Source organism: Ammodytes marinus (genome assembly GCF_949987685.1).
Source record: "Ammodytes marinus genome assembly, chromosome: 9".
Taxonomy (NCBI): Eukaryota; Metazoa; Chordata; class Actinopteri; order Uranoscopiformes; family Ammodytidae; genus Ammodytes; species Ammodytes marinus.
In genome coordinates, this window is record NC_137213.1 from 16,545,008 (window position 1) to 16,566,763 (window position 21,756).

The 21,756-nt window shown below is 39.9% G+C and overlaps 1 protein-coding gene across 4 annotated transcripts in view; it reads right to left on the reverse strand.

Annotated features, from left to right (window-relative positions):
* The window catches only part of kmt2cb (lysine (K)-specific methyltransferase 2Cb), an 87,757-nt gene extending 68,967 nt beyond the window's left edge, over positions 1–18,790 (reverse strand). For all 4 annotated transcript variants that reach the window (XM_080034677.1, XM_080034675.1, XM_080034676.1 and 1 more), the window contains exons 1-2: positions 18,109–18,790; positions 4,916–5,101 (exon numbers count right to left, since the gene is read on the reverse strand). In XM_080034677.1, coding sequence (XP_079890803.1) covers positions 4,916–5,100 — 185 coding nt within the window. In that variant the 5' untranslated portion in view covers position 5,101; positions 18,109–18,790. The remainder of the gene's footprint in view (positions 1–4,915; positions 5,102–18,108) is intronic.
* Between the last annotated feature and the right edge of the window lie 2,966 nt (positions 18,791–21,756).

Sequence of the window (21,756 nt, forward strand, 5' to 3'; positions counted from 1 at the left end):
TCAAACAGATGAGCACGCAAATACACACACACACACACACACACACGCCTCTTTTATATACAGTATGGAGAGATCCGTCAGTGTCAGCATCCTCCGATGGGAGCTCCGTTAAACTAATCTTGGAAGCGCAATGTGGAGGGGCATAATTGTCAATGGATACAAATTAAATAGCAACAATTGTTAGCATGCTAAGTGGGGAGAGAAAACATCAGCCAAATGAGAGCAGCGTGTCTCAGGGGTGCTCGGGAGGATACAGGGGGTTGGAAGTGAGGGAGGAGATGCAAGGGGTGGGGGGCGGGAAGGGGTAATTTGCAGTGCCACTGGAGAGAAAAATCACAAATGGCTGGATGCCAGATCAACCCCTCCCTCTAAATGACTTCCATGTCAAGATAAGGAACAACCCCAAAACCCAAGAATGACACAACAGGCCGCTAGCAACCTCGGCTTAAACATAAATTACCTGTAAGCTTGAGTCAAACATGAACGTCTTCATAAAAAAGGAGCTCTTATCATGTTATTGTAAATGTGTTCAAACAGTAATTGCTGTAGCCAAAGAGGGGCTGTCTTGCTGTAGATTTGGATCACACTCAGATGTGTACATAACAGAGTCTGGTCTTACACAACTCTCATGAGGGACAAGATTGTTTCCAATAATGAGTAAAAAATAATTGAATGTGAGTGAATGTGAAATGAAAAATAATACAAAGGAAAAACCCTGTGTAGCATCTGCAATGACAAACCAAAGAAACAAAAATGACAACTGATAAATATGCAGTTACATAATAAATAAATCTGCAATATGATTTGTCAATTTGTTAAGCATAGGTCTAATAGTCAACTTTTATTAAATGTCTTATTTAACTATTGGAGGTTTTGATCCACATACTATTGCTTACAATGAAACGGGCTTGTACAGATGGCAGACAATGAGACAAGACTGTAATATCGAGACACACAGCTTTGCAACAGCAGCAGCGCAACAAACAAGTTACATCTTTCGGCCACACACTGCCCGTCTCACAGGCTTTCCTTTATACGTTTACAGCAAACATTTCTACCATTTACAGCTGATGACATTTAAGTGGGTTTTGATTCTCGAAGGCAAATCGAATTGCAGAAAGTTGCTATGTATCTGACATTTTCATCTATGACCACAATCTGGTACACACACACACACACACACACACACACACACACACACACACAGAAGTTGGTGTTGATGACGTCTTTACATGGACTGCTACACAACATTCAACTTTATTATATCGAACTACGCTAAAGGCATCACATTTCAGCATTTTATCACCCAGTTATTTCCCTGACAAGTGCTCAACTCTAACAACCTCATACCCTGCACAACTTATCCCCCCCAACAGTCCCACCACAGGGAGGGTAAGGGGGAGAGAGGGAGAGAGAGCAGAAAAAAGAAGAAGATGAAAATAATGCTGTGGTAAGTAGTCCCAGCTAGCAGCGTGCTGCCTGGAAAACCTGACACGGATCATGCCATTCTGAAATGGACTGGCTGGCAGATGGAGGGTGGTAGTGGAGCGGTTAAGTGTGACAATATTTCAATTTGTGATACAAGCGTTGAAATTGGCATGAGCAGTCTCCATAGGTCACTTGACAAGAAAATTGTCTGACAAAATGAAAAAAGATTTCTTTTTAGGAAAAAACCCAATTAATTGTATGAGAAATTTTCAAATTAACAATTTCAAATGTCTTGGACAATGTTCTACTCAAGTGACCAATGGAGACTGCTCATGCCAATTTTTACACTTGTATCATAAACTGAAAGATTAAAATAAACTTGTCTGTTGAGCTATGTGGAGGGGATCCAATTAAATGAGATCTTAGATGGGATTTACAACTGATAATAATTTTAGCAATTCTCTTAGCAAAATCTGTTTTTACAAAAAGCAACTACAGCGGTAATTCTGACATGACTACACTTCAAATGACTAAGATGAGCAGAAGAAGGTTTCTTTCTAGACCAGTTTCATCAATATGAAGCAATTCAAGTCTGTTCCAGGTCATCCTTCCACTGTGGCATTAACGCATCTTCTGGATGCTTGCAGATTAAATGATCCATTGGGAGCAGGGTATTAAGATTGATTGAGAGGACAGACTGAGCAGAGAGTTAAGAACCTTGTTGGGCATTTATATTACAGATCAGCTCTAAGCTGTGTTATATGCTGCTTTGGAAGTCACAAAGACGCCAGGAGCTTTGTACAATGCCTCATAAGACATTTCACTTCCAGCAGTTCTTCAAATCAAACTCCTTCAAAACCCTACTATGATAAGGACTAATAACCAAATCATCCAAACAGGACATTTTATCAAAGATCCGATAGCAGATGAAAAGGCCAAAACATGACCAGTTTTGAACCACTAACTGTAAAGCCAAAAACAAATATTTTGAGTTTATAGAGCTGTAATAAATATAACACTTTCTGTTCTTAATTTTTTATGTTAGGGTTGGTTTAATCTGTTTTAGTTGTATACTGTTTGTTTACTTCTGTTGTTTTAAACTGTTTTTAATATATTTTTCTCGTTCGTTGGTGAGCGAATGACAAATTGGCCTCCCGTCGGACAATAAAGATATTCATTCAATCATTAATTAATTCAACCTTTATTTATAGTCGAGAGATCATTGAGGGCTGACCCTCTAATAATTTAGATATCCCTTGTACTAGTTCTCACAATTTAAGACAGTCTTTGTATGAATTGTTTCCTGTTATCTTCCATCGCAACACCTTAGGGTTATACTACGAAGCGAGATTAAGGGCTGAGCGAGGTCTGTTGAGTCTTAAGCCAGAGTTTTCAGTATCACGAAAGGTGGCTCTCTTTCTACCTGGCTAGATCACTGTGGTAACAGAGGCTGCACGGCTAACCTGCCCAGACCAGTTTTTGTTCCAGAGTTTGAGCTTAAATTCGGCTCTTAGAGCGCTGCCCTTTAAGGAAACTACACCTTTTGAAATCCCGCGGACCTGACTATATTGTCTGAGCGATACTTCTCACTGAGTAAACTAGTTAAATCAGTAAACTTATTGATCAGTAAGTTAATGAACGATACGAAGCCGTGACATAAGGCTTACATTAGAGTGTACATCGCGCTGCGGCTTTTTGCCACATGCATAGTTATTGATGCAGAAAATGTAAAACAGCCTAGACCTACTGTATGCAGCGCCACTCTATGCTCTCACCTCAAATGATTTTACCTGGCGATTTACACACACTGGCTCTTAATGAAGCGTTCTATAAAAATCACATGTTGCAACATTATTTCACTGTAGGCTTCTTTCTTTTCATCAGTAGCGATTACAGTTGGGACGTGACAGGTGACAGCTGTCACAGTTCGGACATCGCTGCAGACTCGCAGGTTAAGCTTCTCACAGTAGATTCATATTTGTCCGGAAAATACAGACAACAGGTTTTGTATCTAGGCTATTTATTGTAATGGTATTTATAAGATGCAAATAAAGGGCTATTAGCCTAAATCAAAATTATATTAATTTTGATGTGGCTCAAAACTAAAATGATTTTCCACACAAGATATGCTATTCATTAGGGGACAGTGTCAGACTTAAAATCAGATTTTTAAGTGTAGGATTATCAACTAGGCTAAATGTGTACTGTTTAAATCTGAGTTAAACCTTTAATTGCTTTATAATGTCACGTTACGCACTGCGAGAACGATCTGTAAAATAAATTAATCAATTCAGTAGCCCAATTTTCTGACAACATTCCACTCTCTCCTTATTTGCAGTAAGAGTTTTTTTTTCGGTTTAGCTGTTTTCTGCTGTTCTGTGATCATTCAGACTGACAAACTCTTCCTCTTGAGTAGGGTTGCAAAATTTCTGGGATTTTCAAAGTTGGAAACTTTCCATGGGAATTAACAGGAATTTTGGGAATTAACTAAATTTAAAGCAACTCAAATGTACATAATCCTTGTAACTATGTTATTTCAGTCCTAGCAAACGTTCTAGACTGTAAAAAGCCGTTTTTCAACTACATTTTATAATATTTATGCACTGTGCATTCCTCCGTCACATGGGGGGTCATTTTATTTTACTTCATTTATTGAATGGGTTGGGTCAGACAGATGAGTTATATGTTACTCAATATTTATCTTTTTGTTGTTCAGTGAAATTATTGATTGTTCATAACATAACCCTACTCTTGAGTGAAGTCAGCAATGCACTTTTTTTTTTTTACTCAACTGCTCGCCATCAGTCCGTTTGTGTAAAGTTAGCGGCACAAGATCAGTCCATTCTGTGCGGAAGCAGAGTCAAATGACGGGTCAAACTCCCCCTTTAATGGGGACGCGCACAGAGCCTGAAGCCGAAACCCAGGTTCAACATAAGAGGTTGATAACTTCCTTCGTGATACTGGTTAGCTTTGAGCGAGGGTATGTGTTATGTCGAACCAGATCAAAAAAAAGAGAGCCGGGCTCTGTTGAGTTTGCTTTGTAGTATACCCCTCGTCACTTGTGAAAGATACTTCTTGACTCTTTGAGGCAGCTCCATTATGACTTAACAGAGGATAATTGTTTTGGAAAAATTAAATAACTCTGGAAACTGAAACAACACAAACAGATGTTTTCTTATTAACAAAGGTTAAGAGTAGTCCATTTGGTTTGTTTAGATTTACAAGTCAGAGTTAACTGCTAACACAGCATCAAGGAGGTATTGTTGCTATGGTTACCCGGTGCATATACAATTTCCTAATGATTTTTGATGTAGACAAAATATATTTGAAAGATTATGATGGTGATGCACGATATAACTATCTTCGCTCTTTCCTCGTTATGTACTAGGTTAAAAAATGGTTGAGGAAAAATCTTGTTTTAATTGAATATTATATCATTATCAGCAAAAACAACTTTTCTTTGAATGTCAGAGGGAAAAAAACCTACTTCTTTCTGTTCTTTGAGATGGATAAGGGTGGCGCCTGGGGTAGGATGGCAGCATCTTTGCGTGGCCTGCCCCGTGGTCGCTTGTCAGCATGGGCAGGACTTCCTGTGGACGTGGCCCCTGAACTGCTGGAGGGCGGCGAGGGTCCCTGGTCAGAGGGTTCCACAGTCTTATCCTCTGATGACATTCTGAAATAGTAACAGGAGAGATATTGAGGTGTTTAGCTTAGAAAACTAACTTTGGTTTTACAACACAGAGGTAAAACAGGTGCAAACATTCATCTCTATTGATTGCAGGTTATGAAGGAGTGAATAGGAAAAATGAGTGTCATGGGAAAATCATCATTTGTTGAGATACTAAGCTATCCAGATGACATTAAATTTTTAAAGGCTTTTTTTTTTTTTAGCACCTTCTGAGATTTAGACAAACTTGAGTGCAAACAAAGAATTGTGTTCCCATATCAATTATACAATATTGTAGAACGAAATGAAGCCAGTTCAATAGCTTATATCTCGTGTTGTTTACAAAAGGTGGGGTATACGATGGCCAGAGAACGCTTGTCCAACCGCTGCAATATTTGACGCTCAAGGCAAGTTCTCCAGCCACCCGGACTGTCCGCAATCGACACGAGGGCGTGCACACACTACAGACAGGATGGTGAGTAGATATCACCTTTCTGGATTACGATGAGTGAGTATGCCTTTAAAATACCTACGAGGAGCTTTAAGTTATTGTTGATTTCAACAGCACAGTTGGACAATAGTAGGGCCCTATGCAATCCGATTAACTTTTTTCCAAATTCTGTTTTATTTTTTCACAAATTCCGTTTTAATCTCATGATTTCCGTTATTTTACAATTAACACTAATTTCATCATCAGAACGAGTGTCTAATTAATTCGAACAAATAATATTCTAACAATTTAATCAGATATAAGAATAGCCTACATCACAATATTGCACTGTTTTTAGTGCTTCAAAAAAACGAAAAAACAGATTTGTTGGGTAGGCTATAACAGAAAATAAAGCCATTAATTTTGTGCTTCAAGTGAAACATTAAATAATTATTTTTTACATAAATAATAAAGTCCTTATAAACTTTTCAAGAAGCTGGACTAGAGTGAATATTGGACAGGTGGGACAGCCCTTCACCCAACAGCGGGCTGCAACACCAACCTACAGTCTATTGTGCGACGGAGAGCTAGTTATCATTAGCATCAGCGTTAGCCGACATCACGGCAACAGCTGAATAATGTAACACATTACACAAACTACACTACATGAAAACAACGGGCTGTAGACGCTAGAGTTATAATTGCGTGTAGGAAACATTGTTGAGACTGGAATTATGTACGGCAGCGGCCGTTCCATAATACAACACTCCCTTTAGCAATGGCTGAATATAAGACCTCCCTGTGCTGTGTATCTGCGTGAGCGAGTGGCATTAATAACTTAAAAACAGTAAACTTTTAACATGATTACGTGCTTTTAGATGCTTTAATCATATGCCGAATTTATAAACAGACCATATTATTAACAATAATGTAATGGACATGTCAGAGTTACGTGTATGGATAAATTAATAAGTAAACATTGAAAAGACAGATTTGTGAAAGGGGTTTGGCGCCGTGTGTTACATTACCGTTACTGCAGCTAGGCTCTACTTTTCACGGCAGTATATTGGTCTTTAGATGTCGCCAAACCAAAATTCCTACCTAGTTCTGCTTTAATTTCAACCGTGTTGTTTCCCTTTGCCTTGGAAATTGAATTTCACCAAAATAATGGCGAATTCCGTGACATTCCGTGTTAACAGCAGATTCTGTTTTTATTGCTCGATTCCGTGATTCCGTCCGCGTTTTCGTTATCACGGAAATCATAGGGCCCTACAATAGCTGTAGTATTTTTACGACACCTGTGCCAAACGCTTGCCTGCAGTGCGATCATTTGTTTTAGGAAGTGAAAGAACAGAGGATACACCGGGATGAAGTAATGTATTTATATGTGACTAGTAAGTACGATACATTTATCCTAAGTGAATAGGGCATAGTTTATATTTACTTAACACCTAGTCCATTTTACCTGATAAAAAATACTTTGTATTTGACTGAAATTACTTTAATCCCCAGTAGCAGGATTGGAAATAATATTAATCTAAAAAGGAATCCACTTGTAGTCTTGCAATATGAGAACCCCTGTCTTTTCAAAATCTCATTCTGTGACTGAAAACTCAGAGAACTAATGACTAATTGTCTTCAGGTGTGAGTTGATGGTCTTTAGATGTTGTGTGTGTTTTTTTTTTTTTTTTTTTAATTTAATACAGGGACAGTGCATATTATCAAACATTTCTGTCAATATGCCAGAATTAGCCAGAAGGCTATTTTTCATCTGCAGTCCCTAGACAGATGGTAAAAGTCACCCTAAAAGAAAATAAGTTACACATTTATATAACACAACACACCTATAGTAAAACGTACTATTAAAAAGTAAGTAAAGTAAAAAGTACTATTAAGCTAAAATATACAATAAAAACACAGCAGAGCAACAATCAGACAACAGCAGACAATAACATGAACAGGTTAGTGATAATGTAAACAGCTCTGGTTATCAATGAGCCATTTCTTTAACTGGCATTTGAATGACCTATATGGGGTCAGATTTCTGATGGCTATGGGGGTGAGGTTCCACTCAGTAGCTGCACGAACAGAGAAAGAGGTATGGCCAAATACACTCTTCCTAAAAGGGATAATACAATCTCCCCTCGCTGATGCTCTAGTTCTGCTGTGATCAGCTGTTCGGATGTTGACAAACTGATGGAGCGGAGGGGATGATAAACCGTGAATGATTTTATAGACAAGACATAGATTTGAATAGTTGACCATGTTTTCCCATTTGAGTAATCTGTGCTTTTGTAATATTGGACAATGATGAAATCTACAAGGTTTCTTGTCCAGGATTTTAACAGTTCGTTTGTAAAGTGATTGTATAGGTTTCAGGGATGTAACAGTAGCTTGTGACCAAATGGGTAAACAGAAAGTGATGTGTGAGAAAATCATAGAGTGCATAAACATTTTTGCTGCCTCTATAGACATTTGATGGCGAATGTGTCTAAAGTTCCTGAGGTTGAATTTGATTCGGTTACAGACCCTTTTTACATGTGATGTAAATGACAACTTTGAATCAAATAAAACTCCCAGATATTTATATTCGGATACAATCTGCAGCCTTTCCCCTGAAACCAAAACATTCGGCTCAACATTGACATGTCTGTGGGACTTGGTAAAGAACATTGCTACTGTTTTTGAAGTGTTCAACTGAAGGCAGGATTGCTTCAACCAAGCTGAGATAGTAACCATAGCATTAGTGAGCTTCTCTGCCACTTGAGAGATATCACTACCATGGACATAAACTACGGTGTCATCAGCATACATCTGCACAGAAACATCAGAACAGACCGACGGAAGGTCGTTTATATAAAGTGAAAACAACAAAGGTGCTAAATTTGATCCTTGAGGAAGACCGGTGGACAGACTGAGGGCCGCTGATTTAACAGACTGGACTCTGACATGTTGGGAACGGCCAGTGAGGTAAGACTCAATCCATTTAAGCGCATCTGACGAAAAATTGAAATGGCATAATTTTGACAGCAAGATTTTATGATTGACAGTGCCAAAGGCCTTCTTAAGATCCAGAAACACGGCACCAACAACCCCACCTCGGTCCAACAGAGCTCTTATGTTTTCAGTAAAGTGGCAAGTTGCAGACTCAGTGGAGTAATTTGCTCTAAAGCCAAACTGCATAGGGTGGAGAGCAAAGGCTGTGGTATTCAGATGGTTAATGATTTGTTTTGCTACCAGTTTCTCTGTAATCTTAGACACTGCAGGCAGTATGCTGATGGGTCTGTAGTTTGACATGGAATGAGGGTCTCCGCTTTTGTAAATGGGAACAACAATGGCTGGTTTCCATATGCTTGGAAACAAATTTTGTGAAATAGACAGATTGATAATTGTTGTAATAGGGCGAAGGACTGATGTACTGAGCTCCTTGAGCATCACTGTATCCATACCAAAAATATCTTTACATCTTGATGATCTGAGTGATTTAATGGTCTGTGATACCTCTGATGCTGTGATGTTTATTAAACTGAAGATTGATTGACATGTGTCTAATGCAGGGCTGCATGTATTCTCAGGTGTGAAGCACCTTGCGATGTCAGCCACAGAATCAATAAAATAGCGATTGAATGCCTCCGCTACAACCTCAATATTATTTGTTAGTTGTTTATTTATTTTAATTTCTAGTGCATTTTGTTCTTTGGGGCGATCACCTGTCATTTTTCTTAGCTGGTTCCATATCATTTTAGCATTTCCGTTTGATTTTTCAATTATAGTTAGAAAGAAATCTGCTTTTGCTTTTCTTAGTGTTCTTACAAATTTGTTTCTCAACATTGTGAATCGTCCTCTGTCATGAGTTAATTTAGTTTTATTTGCTATTTTTAGTGCTTGGTCTCTCTCTTTCATGAGTTTTATGATGCCTGGGTTTATCCAGGGTACAGTGTTTTTGTGTTGTTTGTACTCAATTTTTTGTGAGAATTCTTTAATAACTCTCTCAAGTGTTTTTAAAAATAATCTGCTGTCCTTTTCATAGTCAACTAAGGGTAAAATGTCATCCCATTGAATTTGGTTTGCTATAGCTACAAAGTTTTTATATTTGCTTTTAGGAATTGTAATAGTTTCCGTTTTTTTTTCTCTAACACAAAACTGGAAACGTTTTTTGGTAAGTTTTCTATTGACAAGTGTTAGATTATGGTCCGATAAACCTGTTAACATATTAAATGATTTTAAAATTCTTTCTGGTTTATTGGTGAATATGAGATCAATTTGTGTCCTGGTGGAATTAGTTATTCTTGTTTGCCCACGACCAACTTGTGTCAGCTCAAACCTGTCAGTGATTTGTTTGAGCTTTTTTCTAGATGATTTGTCTTCCCAGTTGATGTTAAAATCCCCCATAATAATAATTTCTTTATCAAAATTACTTTCTTTTAGCAGCTTTTCAAAGTTTTCATAAAAGCTGTTATCTGTCGAGGGAGGCCGGTAAATTACAACGAGGACAAAGGACATTTGTGGTGAAAGACTGATACTGAGACCTAAACATTCTAATGTTATACAATTGGACCACTGGATTTTGTGACACTGTAATGTGTTTTTTATATATACCATCACTCCTCCCCCTTTTTTGGATCCCTCCCTGTCTTTTCTGTGGATGTTGTAACCAGGAATATTCAGAGCTGCTGATGGAGAATTTTCATGAAGCCAGGTTTCAGATAAACATAAAAAATCCAGGTTTGAATCCAGTAACAGATGCTGTATCTGCTCACTTTTAGACAGTATGCTTCTAATGTTTAGATGACCACCTAAAAGGCCCTTTGTTTTAGCATTAGGGTCCCACACTATTCGTGAATGACTGACAGTCTGAAACACCTCCCACTTCCGGTTTTTTGCGATCCCTGGATTTAGTCGTTTTCTGTTTACATTCCGCGTCACTATGGGGACGCGTGAAGCGCCAGTTTTTGAAGTGGTCGCAGAAGGCTCCAAAGAAACATTGGCTCCATCCCCGAAGTCATCTGTTTGTAGGCCCTTTCCCCGTAATGTGAGAGGGTGTCAGTCTTCAGGCTTTTCAAAGTCTTTTAAAAGTCCTCTAGTGTAAGCCCAGCATTACTTGGAGGATTCTGTAAACGTGCCACGTGGAGCCACTCTGGATTAAGGCCAGGACACACCAGTCCGACTACCGACCGTCGCCCGAAAATGGAGTCTGCCGATTCAGGCAGCTCCAGTCTGCCCGTCGCGGCCAAAAAAGTGCCAAGAACACACTGAGCCGACTACTGACTTCCCGTACGCTCTGCGCTTGCGCGGGACGTAATAACTCCATAACAGTAGACGGCGCTAATCTGTTTTGTTGCCCAAAAAAATACGGAAGCCGGAAATGATGAGACAGCTCTCTCGAGTCTAGACCATAAAGAGCACCATTTTTAGCAGAGAGTGTCGAGCAGTCAAGAAGGGTTGATGCATGTGAATGAATGAATTAATTAATTTTTATTATTGTGTCATGTCCAAACAAGGACCCATCCCCTTCGGGATTATAAAACACCAACAACTGTATCAAATTCAAATGATAACATTCACTTCCTGTAAATGGTGATCACATTTCACAGTAGAACAACAAGGAAACAGACGCAAACAAAAGAAAAGAAAATAACTACTACTGACTGAGTACTCGCTGAACGAAACAAACAAATTAAAACAATGGCTAGCGATGCGATACTGTTGTCAGCTGTTTGTGCTACCCGCCTCATCACTTTCGGGCTTCATTGATTCGCTAGCCCTCCACCAATCAAATTGCTGAAACTGAAAGACTGCCCAACGCCGATTGAACATGAAAAGAAGCCCGACGTCATCTACGACGGCCGACGTCACCGAACACACCAAACAGATTCGTGTCCCTGCCCGGTCCAGACTCTCCAACCATGTCCGATGGCCAATTATTGGGCCGGTGTGTCATGGCCTTTATTGATTACCTGCAGGCTGCAACCCACCCACTGAAAGAAAAACCCACTAACGTCTCATAGCGCTCAATGGTAAATATGGTGAATGCTGCCCTTTGGTTGCAATTTACAATGATAAGTGAAATGAGGTAACATGACTTCTATGAAACAAAGGCAAACTGAGATGGAGATTTGCTTTCAATTGCACAAACCAGGGTTGGGCGAAATGACCATGAGACGATGAGTTAACTGCCAATGACAGACATTCCCATCTGCTTGTTTTATTTAGAAAACTGATTCTCAATAGAATTTCCAAACAATGCTTTTAGGCTCTGCAACTCTCAAATACCTTGATCCAATCAGACGTTTAAAACAGAGGAGGGCCCTTATTTCTTCCATTAAGTGTTAGGGGTAAAAAAATGTCGAAGAAGTTTGTGCTTTTTCTGCCAACATCATTGTTGAGCAAATGAGTGAGTACTTTTGTTCGAAACAAACAAAATCACATCCTCAAGGTAAAAGATGTCTGTTTTTTAGAAACTGGTTTTATTGTTGGGTGAGGAAATACGTTACTTTTTTTTACCACAATGGATTTCACCTTACATAACCTTGGCACATCTTAACCATGCTTTTTGTTAATTCTGCACTCATACCATATTGGCAGAATGGGAGAAAGGAAGAAACAGGAGATGAAACCTTTTTTCTGTTCAAACTTATTCAAGGTGGTAAGCCCTAGTACTAATTTAGAGACACCTGGGGCCTCATTTATAAAGCTTGCGTACGCCCAGAAGAGGGCGCACGCCAATTTCTAAGCAAATATTGGGATTTATAAAAAACAAACTTGACGGGAAGAGTGCGGTCCTCCACGCAAACTCTGACCCATGCGTACGCACAGAAAGTGGAGAAAAGAGAAACGGCGACTCCGTCGGCACATGTATGAAGTGCGAGAACGAATGTGTTTGTGTAAAATGAATCCAGATATAGGCCTATTATTATAAGCCATGTAGGTCTATCATATAGGGAGTTCCTTTGCAAAACGGATGAAGCCATTCTTACAACTAATAAAAACAATTCCTCCACGGATTTTTCCATGGAGTGATACCAACAAAAACTAAACGAATTAGGATCTTAAATAGCCTACAAACGGAGATATATGAGTGCAAAAAAAAACGTTTGAATAAGCTCTGCAGTTATGGCTATTAAAGAATAACCTATCTGCATGTTATTGGATTCATTCTGATAATATTGAGGTGGAATACAGCCTATTACTTTTACACTGACGCTGTTCTCGATGCCTCAGTCAGGCAGACAGGAGTACACAGTTCCACACACTAATCATAAGCCTACTGTACATTACATAGCCTACTGTGCTAATTTTTCGCGGCTTTTAGTCCGTTTTATCTATGTGTTTTTCTTTGTGTTTAAGCACGTCGTAACTGTGTTTTGAAAGGGACTGTGAAGTTTATTATTAACCCTCCGCCGCCCGTCACTGCACCGAGATGAATTCTCCGAATCTGTATCTCATGGGGGGTCTCAGTGTCCCCCGCTCGTGGCACAAACACTGCTGTGTGAGGATATGCACTTTTTTGCGTCCACTTTTATGTCGGATCGCTTCTTTTTATTTCGACCACAGCGTTCACAGAGATCGCCACAGGCTGCACTCTGACGCCTTTACCCTCACACTGTGCCACCAAACTAAATTTTCCCTGGTCGCCACTTCTCCAACGGGTACTTCGGCGTGACCGCAGTGATCCACACCGTGTGGAGTCTATTTTTCCATTTCCCTTTCATTCGGCGATTGCCACTACCGCCTTCATGCACTCAGTAAATGATATTAATTTGGGCGTGTCAATGACTATGTATGGGTAAATATGGGCGTTACGTGAAGCCCGCAAAGGCTGCGCCACATTTAGAGTGGATTGTGATTTATAAAGGGAAACAGGCGTAGGACGTGAGTGCGCACTGTTTTATAAATCCGAATATTTTTGTTCGCACGTACATCCTACATTTCTTCCGTACGCCAGCTTCCACGTGAATCCCACGCAAAGCTTTATAAATGAGGCCCCTGGGGCCTCATTTATAACGGTGTGCGTAGAAAGTAAACCTTCCTAAAACATTGCGTTCGCACAAAGCCAAGAATGTGCTGCGCAAAAAAAAAGTTGAGATTTATAAAACTGTGCTGCGCACAGTTGCACGCAATCTTCCCTTTATAATTACCCACCTGCGGTGATTTGTGCGCGGACGATCTCCGCCCGGTGTCATCCCACTTCACCTCCCAGTTTCATCCCACAATCTACCATACATGGCGAATGCTAAATAGCTCCTGAATATGATGACGCACTTAATAAGCACGGAATTTTGACTGACATGAGGAAAAAAGGGAGGTAACCGGCCACAAAGAAAGCGACTGGGAAGGAAGAAAGCCCGTGCCATGCGTCGCTGTAACTGCCTCAAAAACACAAACACACACGCGCGCGCTGATCACATATCATGATTGGCACAGTCGTTATAGTCTTTGTTAAGATGTTTTGCCCAACTTTGTACTGTATGAAATATCACGTATTAGCGAAACTGTAGGACTAGCCTATATGTAGGACTATATAAAATGTGTTGTGAGAAGTGAAATAATGCATTAGCCTATAGTATATTCCAAAGCATTGTTTCCCTTCCATAGATCAACACATTTCCAACAACGTCAGATTATAGGCTAGTTTAAACTTCGAGGGTTAGTTGTTATGGGAAAGAGATGCATAAAATAATTTGCTAAATTCATAACATGATTTTATCTAACGAAATATATAGTTTTAATTAATATAGTTGGCCTTAACTTTGTACAAAACTACTTTTTACACACAGCCTAAAATATAGACTATTTGCTCTCCCGCTGGCCACTCAGGGACACACCTCCCGACGTATATGATATTATTATAGAGTAGAACTATAAGATTCAATTTCAAAATATAATCAAAATATGTATAGACCTACTTGATAAGTAAATCAACCTACATCATTACTGCATGCCATAGACAACAGTAGCCTATTCGCAACAATAGGTACGCACATAATTGATGAAATATATTGGGTGCCAAGGATATGTGTGTTTTTCCGATGACAGAGCTTTATTTCGTGGTGTTGCCATTGAGTGTCGCTGATTCCCCGAGTCAGCAAAACCTTGCGTGAGCTCTACGCATGGTCAAAAGTTTGCGTGGGAATACGCACACTTCTACGCAAAGAATTCTTTTATAAATACCACCGTTTTGCCACCGCACATTTGACCGCACATTTCTGCCGTCTACGCAAGGTTTTTGTGCGTAGAAAGCTTTATAAATGAGGCCCCAGATTATTAGACTAAATAAGCCAGATATATGAACAAACAAGTGTATAGCTCCTATAAACTCATTGTTACATTTTATATTTGTCTAAAAAAAATGTTACCAAGTAAAAGACATTGTCAGTGTCAGTAATTCCAGGCATGATGTGAATACAAAATAAAAGATCAAACCTAATGTTGACCAATTCCCATGAATTTGTTAGTTTTCATATAATTTGAGTGTGAAAAGCTCACCACTGCAAGTATTTACAAAGTAAAAGTAAAAAAACAAACAAAAAACTAAAATGTCTTATTAAAAAGGCCGCCTCTCCTCCATAACATCTTCAATGCTCCTGAGGATAGATTTACAAGGTCAATACATACTCTCCGTCTCTGCACAACAGCTGAGGGCAGCGCTGGTCAGACTGCATGACATAAAAATGTCATCCGCCCACACCTGTGGACCCCTCTGCGGTCGACCACAGGCAGCCCAGAATGAATGAAAATGCGTGTCCGTGTTCCACTTCGACACCTGCGGACGTCATGCAGAAAGTATGTAGGGCCCTTAAGTCTCTGAAAATACTCCTGAAAAAATTACTACCACTGTATGTGGTATTTTCGTGGTGGTGTTCAACTGAACTGAGATATGGTACCCACAAAGGGCGATAGCGTGATTCTTATCATTTTCATGCCCAACCTTTTGATTGCCCAATACGAAAGCATTTGCATGAAGTGTTACGTTTCTCAACCCCTTAATTTAGGTTTATGTTTAATGTGTCATTTCATGTGCACAAGCTGCTTGTAAAAGGTGTGTTTACACATGTCACCTGTGAACATCAAGTCTTGTCCAACAGTGCAGTAAGACTTTTACTGTGTTGCATGCTGCAAGTGATGCAGTACAGTAAGTGGAGGAGTCTCGTTGTCTCAAGATTTAATACAAATTAAGATTCATTTTTTCTTTTGTTTTTTGGACTGAGTGCACACCCAACACGCTTATTTCGCCGCAGTACTGTGGCTGAACGGTGAAACGTATCTTATATTTCAATGATGGCTGACTGCCGCTGCCTCCATCATGATAGGACATGGTTAACAAGTGATGGTAAAGACATTTGAGAATGAAGCAGAGCAAATGGCCATATAGTATTATTAGCATTTGACAGAAAAAACAACAGAACAGTTAAAAGGGCAAAATAATATTGAATTTACATTCCTCACAACAGTCAGTAATAGGATGCTCATGTTAGTTGGTGTCTGCAGCTGTAAGTAATGGTTTGCCTACACACTAACTGTTTCAGCCCACAATATACTGTTTGTCAAGGCTGTGAGTTTGTTTTAGTCTTAGACCTTAACCAAGGACATTTTTTGTAGGAATTGTACAGCAACAAATTGTACAGCAACAATTGACCAGGCAGTCTAGCTGGGGTTGTGCTAAATATGCTCCAAAACATCCTACATAATGAGAAATGGAGGAAAATAAAGCTGATTGAGATCAAACATGTATTTGACAAGTGTTTGCTTTACACAAGGGTTTACATCTAGGGTAACCGAATCAATTGATACTTGATTTAACTTTTCAAAAGCAACCTAGCTCCGAATAGCAGAGGAACCATGTTATCACCCACCTGTAATAATTATTGACAGTTCCTCTTCAGAAAGATGGATGCAAATTCCACACAATCAACTTGATAACCATTTGTTTTGTTCTGTAGCAAAATGCAATTGCATCAGAATACAACATGACTAATCTTGGGGTGTCGTGAGTCACGAGAAAAAGTTACTTTTTCAGTTAAGCAGTAAAATAGTTTTAGTTAAGTGTAATTGTGGCTCTGATTGATCTGATTTAAATCCTTTGCTATATCACGTATTGCACTTTACAATGTTATAGCAAGGTGATATGTTGTTTGGACCAGCATTACAAACATTTGCTTTTAGCACGTTTAGATTGCATTAACAGCCATTTAACACTATGCTTTTTTATGGCTACTGGTTAGTCATGTGATTTATTTAATTAAAGAGACCTTTTTAAAATCTGTGAACCAAGAAAGGTCTTGATATATGCGGTAGGATACTGTGGAGCTGAGACCATCTTTCGCTGACTATCTGTGGTAATTCTCTCTTTTCTCTTGGCCTCCACCAGCCTTCAGGCTCTGTGGACAGATGGTGATCCAATAACACCAAAGTGCACACGAATTACTGCTCATTACAATGGTTAGACTGGCAGTACAAGTATTATGAAATTATGAATCTTTAGCTTAATTCCTTGGATGAGAAACAGGGGCTTACACTTTTTCTCCGGCAGAGCACTAAGAGGTGATGTAACAAAAAAAGGAGTTGAATAAGGGCCATTTTATGAGCAGATTTACAAACAGGTAAACCTCGACAAAGTGATGAGAATAATGTTAATAGAGGGGGCATCTGAGGTAACGATCCTGTGTCCATTAGGCAGTCATGACATCCACAGGTTCAATTTGGGAGACATGCTAACGTTAGCTTGTGTTAACTCCAGGCTGGGCACAAAGCAGTTGCACACAGCTAACGATAGCTAGCCTGTTGTAAAGAACTCTGTCGCCCCTTTTTTCTTTCACTACTGTCAATAGAATTAACAGTGACATGGACTGAATGCAAAAGAAAATGGAGGAGGAAATAAATCATATTTAACTGGCAAGGCAACATCGGACTCGGTGTTGAGAGACATTGGCCAGTGAGGCAACTTTGAAAGCATATCAAACAGGTTACCTATGGTTGTCGTAGTTAGTTCGCCAACTCATCACACTAGCTTGTAACTAACGCCTAAGCCAAAAATACTTAACATTAATGCTTCACTATTTTGTTTTCCCACAGATAATGTTACATATAAAAGCCTAAGGATAGTGCAAATGCAATGGTAACCTCAACAACACGACCCGGTAGCCAATTTACAACTGGGTACAAGGCAATGATGAGCATTCGAGCCCAACACACACAAAGGCTCGGTCTATTCAACGAAACGTAACTGTTCTTCGGGAACTACAATGCTACACCAAAAGTGAAAATGATACGTTGTGCAATGACGTAACCTTTGTTTTCTGCCTTTTGTTAGAAACTAACGTCATTCGTGTGTGTGATTGCTGGTCGAATGTACTGTGTTAAAATAGTGAAGATACGGCGTTAGCCCCTCCATTACTGACCATATAGCACCCATGGATTGAATAGTCTGAGTCATGAAAGCCAAGGCGGCGACAAACCCCCAACATCAGACTGGAGGTGTAGCTCTAATGTTGTTGAGCTTCACTCCACAAATAGGGGGAATGCGAAGACAGATGCAGCTCGAATGAAAAAAACAACAACAATTTAAACATCTCACTTGGCTTACCTTCCAGCCCTATGAATAGCGAATTATCCTCTTCATGTCCAAAATACTGGGGGGGATGAAACGTCGCACTTTTATCACCCAGCTAGCTAGCAAAGCTAAGTGAGCTAGCTAGCCTCTCTCCAATGAAGCAGCACCGCAATTCTCAAAGATGCACCGCGCATATCATTATATTCCAACGTCGCAATGTTATTCCCAACTTTGCCCATTTGATGGAAACGCAGACGATGCAAATCCAACAGAAAAAGCCTTCACTGGCACACGCATTTGGTGGTGGAGGTTGTGGTAGTGGTGGGGGGGATCACTTTCCTTTCTCCGATGACAGCTGTCGTCGCACGAGTTCGGCTTATATAGCTAGTTGGCGTTAGCCACCCAAGTCTGCAGCCAACAATTTCACCATTAACGTATAAACAAAAGCAAAGCCAAAGTCCACAGGCGGCAGCAAAAGTCAACAGTCCATTATGGTAGGGAACTTTACACGGGAATCCTCAGCGAACGTAAAGCGGCGCGCGGAGCGAACGTTGGCTACCGACCGCTTGGTAACTGGCGACTGGTTCTATTTTCTTCGGCATCGACGAGCTGCGGGACCAAGCGGCTAGTTAGGAGACTCTCGCAGCCAACAGCCTGCCACGCAGCAACGACCGCCTCCCGAGACATGTAAAAACAAACATCAGCTCGCCGAAAACTCCATCCCGCATGCCAAGGTGACCGAACATGCGAAATGACTGCAAAATATCTCCAAATTAAGTTGAATATGACGCTTCGGTGTACTCTATAACGGTGGCCATATCTAATGATAAGTGGCACCAAAGCACAGCCCCCTCTGGGCTCCTCAAAAAGTAGATCCACCCCTCCGCCCCCAACCCCCCTCTACCATAACTACGGCACACACATCTTTCCGATTCGACATGACCCCCGTCGAGCGAATGGACGTTTCACGAATGTGGCAAATGTTTAACAACATCGGTAAGAAGATACGATAAAATTATTTGGGAGAATTACCATGAAACACATTGAAAATGTCTTGAAAATACTCTCTGACCCTGCGGAGGGATATGGGCATTTAGTAAATACAATAATGGTTAGGGAGGGTTCAAAAAGATGGAGCCTGGATCGGAGCCGGGTAGAAAGAGGATTTGCCAACCTCTGGTGTTTCAGCTCATGCAAATTTCCACAAGCAGCAGCAGCAGCAGCAGCAGCTGTAGTGACTCCAACACTCATCAGCCTTCTCCAGAGTAGGAGGGAGGGCACAAAGATGGATTAACTTTAATACGCGAGTGTGGTAGCCTAGTTCAGTGCTCGTTCGGATTGCACCCGTTAGAAAAGACCACAACCAAATGGATCCCGGTAGGCTACACCATGACAACGTAGGCCTACCCCTTTTCTGCCTCCTACCTCTGTCATCCACACACTCTGATACAGGCATTGGGCATTGCATTGAGTGTTTTTATTTTATCAGAGATGGCCTGCAAATTGGCAGACATACTGTACAGGCAGGGGTTAAAATTCAGAAAAGCCCCCAGGGGTCGGCTTCCAGCAGCTACACATAGGCCTAATATGTAAAATATCTAGTGGTTGTTACGTAGGCCTATTTAGGCTACGTGCATTACGCTTTTTGTGGGTCCGTAATAACTTAGCCTACTGAGTTTATTCGAGTGAACACCCCAAAGATAATTAACTGGAAAATAACACTATTCCTTCAATGGTAAACAGTGGCACCTCTTTCCTAGACTATGAGCTCCCCCTGCTGGCTAATACAACAAAGGACACAAGTGTTGGGGTTGCAGTGTATTATTGTTTTTTAAATGCATGTTAACGTTTTGGAGATATTTCAAACAAATCTAATAGCAGTAAAGCAGATGAGTGATGCGTTAGAGGGAAAAGCTGAATAAATAAGTGCAGAAACATAAAAAAAGCAGATGTTTCTACAAAGGGCTAGAGGTCACTATGTTGGCCTACTGTATATAAACAGTGTGAATCTTCTGCTTAGCCTTAGAGTTACAGTCAGTAACACAGACACATGTGGCCTACTGCCTTTAAGTTGGTCTAACAACATGGGTTAGACAGATAACAAGCTTCTGAGACATTGCTTTCATTGTTATTACATTTTTTAATACAGGCAAGTAATTGATAAAAATATATAATTTACAATGTTGGCCTGATAAGCGGCAAAGGCTAGGGAGGGAAGGAGGGCTAGGAGATAAAATACATAACACATAAAATATAATTGAAATAGCCTACAATTTTAACCTTTAATCCGTTACTCATCTGCGACTTTACCTGCAGTGGTGACATGCATAAAAGAGTCAGAAATGTGTGATAAGGAATCAAACAGCACATATTGATAATAATTATAGTAATGTGTCACTTTTAAGATATAAACACCTCTTCAAGGCTCTTGGTTTGTGTTGTTGATGTTTGATTTCCCCCGTTATTGTAGGTTATGTATTCACATACATTACACATGCTATGGCACACAGATAAGACAGCTGCATGAGGGAACGTACAATACTATATAGTATATAATTAATAATAATACACTGAGAAAATATCTTGAGAATGAAAGGCAAGGGAAGTAAACTGGTCCTTAACAAAACAATGATAATATAGGAAAGAAAAAAAGGAGAAAAACCTGAAGGATGGTTGCAATAAAGTAATTTAACAGGAGTATATGGCTAGATTGTATAGACCTTACTCACAGTGTCATTATTTAATAAACGCACATCATCGACAGTTTTCCATTACAGATCAAATATAATTTCCAAGCACACAAGTGAGCACTGAGAAAGAGAAGAAGCACCCTCAAGTACAGAGTGGTTACCGTCAATGGTGCTGACTGACAGGTTTCCCTTTGAAAACATTTGACACATGTTCTAGTGCTTTAGTATACTACATTTTGAGTCTATACAGTTAGCACGATGTCAGCCCTAAACTGCTGCATCATGCTAATTATCCAAAATGCTGGGGTTGGGGTGATTTGTGCCAAAGGGCCTGGGATGAGTTGTAAGTAAGTAAAATTGATTTACAAAAGCACATTTATAACAGTTCGCACTGACCAAAGAGCCGCACATAGTGCATTCAGTAGGTAAAAAATAAAGGTAAAATAACGATAACAAAAATACACTAAAAGACATAAAACCCATACATCCACATGTAAACAAAGATAGTAGTGCAGAAGTAAGATAGTTAATGGGGAGGAAAAGCCAGGGTGTACAGATGGGTTTTGAGCCTTGATTTAAAGCCAGAAATGGAGGGGGAATCACAGGTGGCAGTTGGTTCCACAAGCACGGAGCAGCTACTGCAAAGTAAATTTCTGAGAGTTGTGCCAGTGGCATGGCTGTATGCTGGTCACCAAAAAGAAAGTGATTGTCTATTACAGTAGCTCAGAAGAGACTGACATCTCCATTCCAATTAAACGACACCACTGATGAGAATTCAGATTTACCCCATGGTATTCTTTCCAAAGGCACAACTTACCCCGCACCGGGGGCAAGTTGTGCCACAAGACAACTTTTTTTCCGAAAGCTATATTTCTTAAACATAATAAAATTAAATAATAATAAAAAAAACACCACCTTAACTATGTTTACAGTTTAAAAATGTTTTGAATGAAATGCAAACCTCAGTTAATCATTTGCTCTTGTTTCTCTG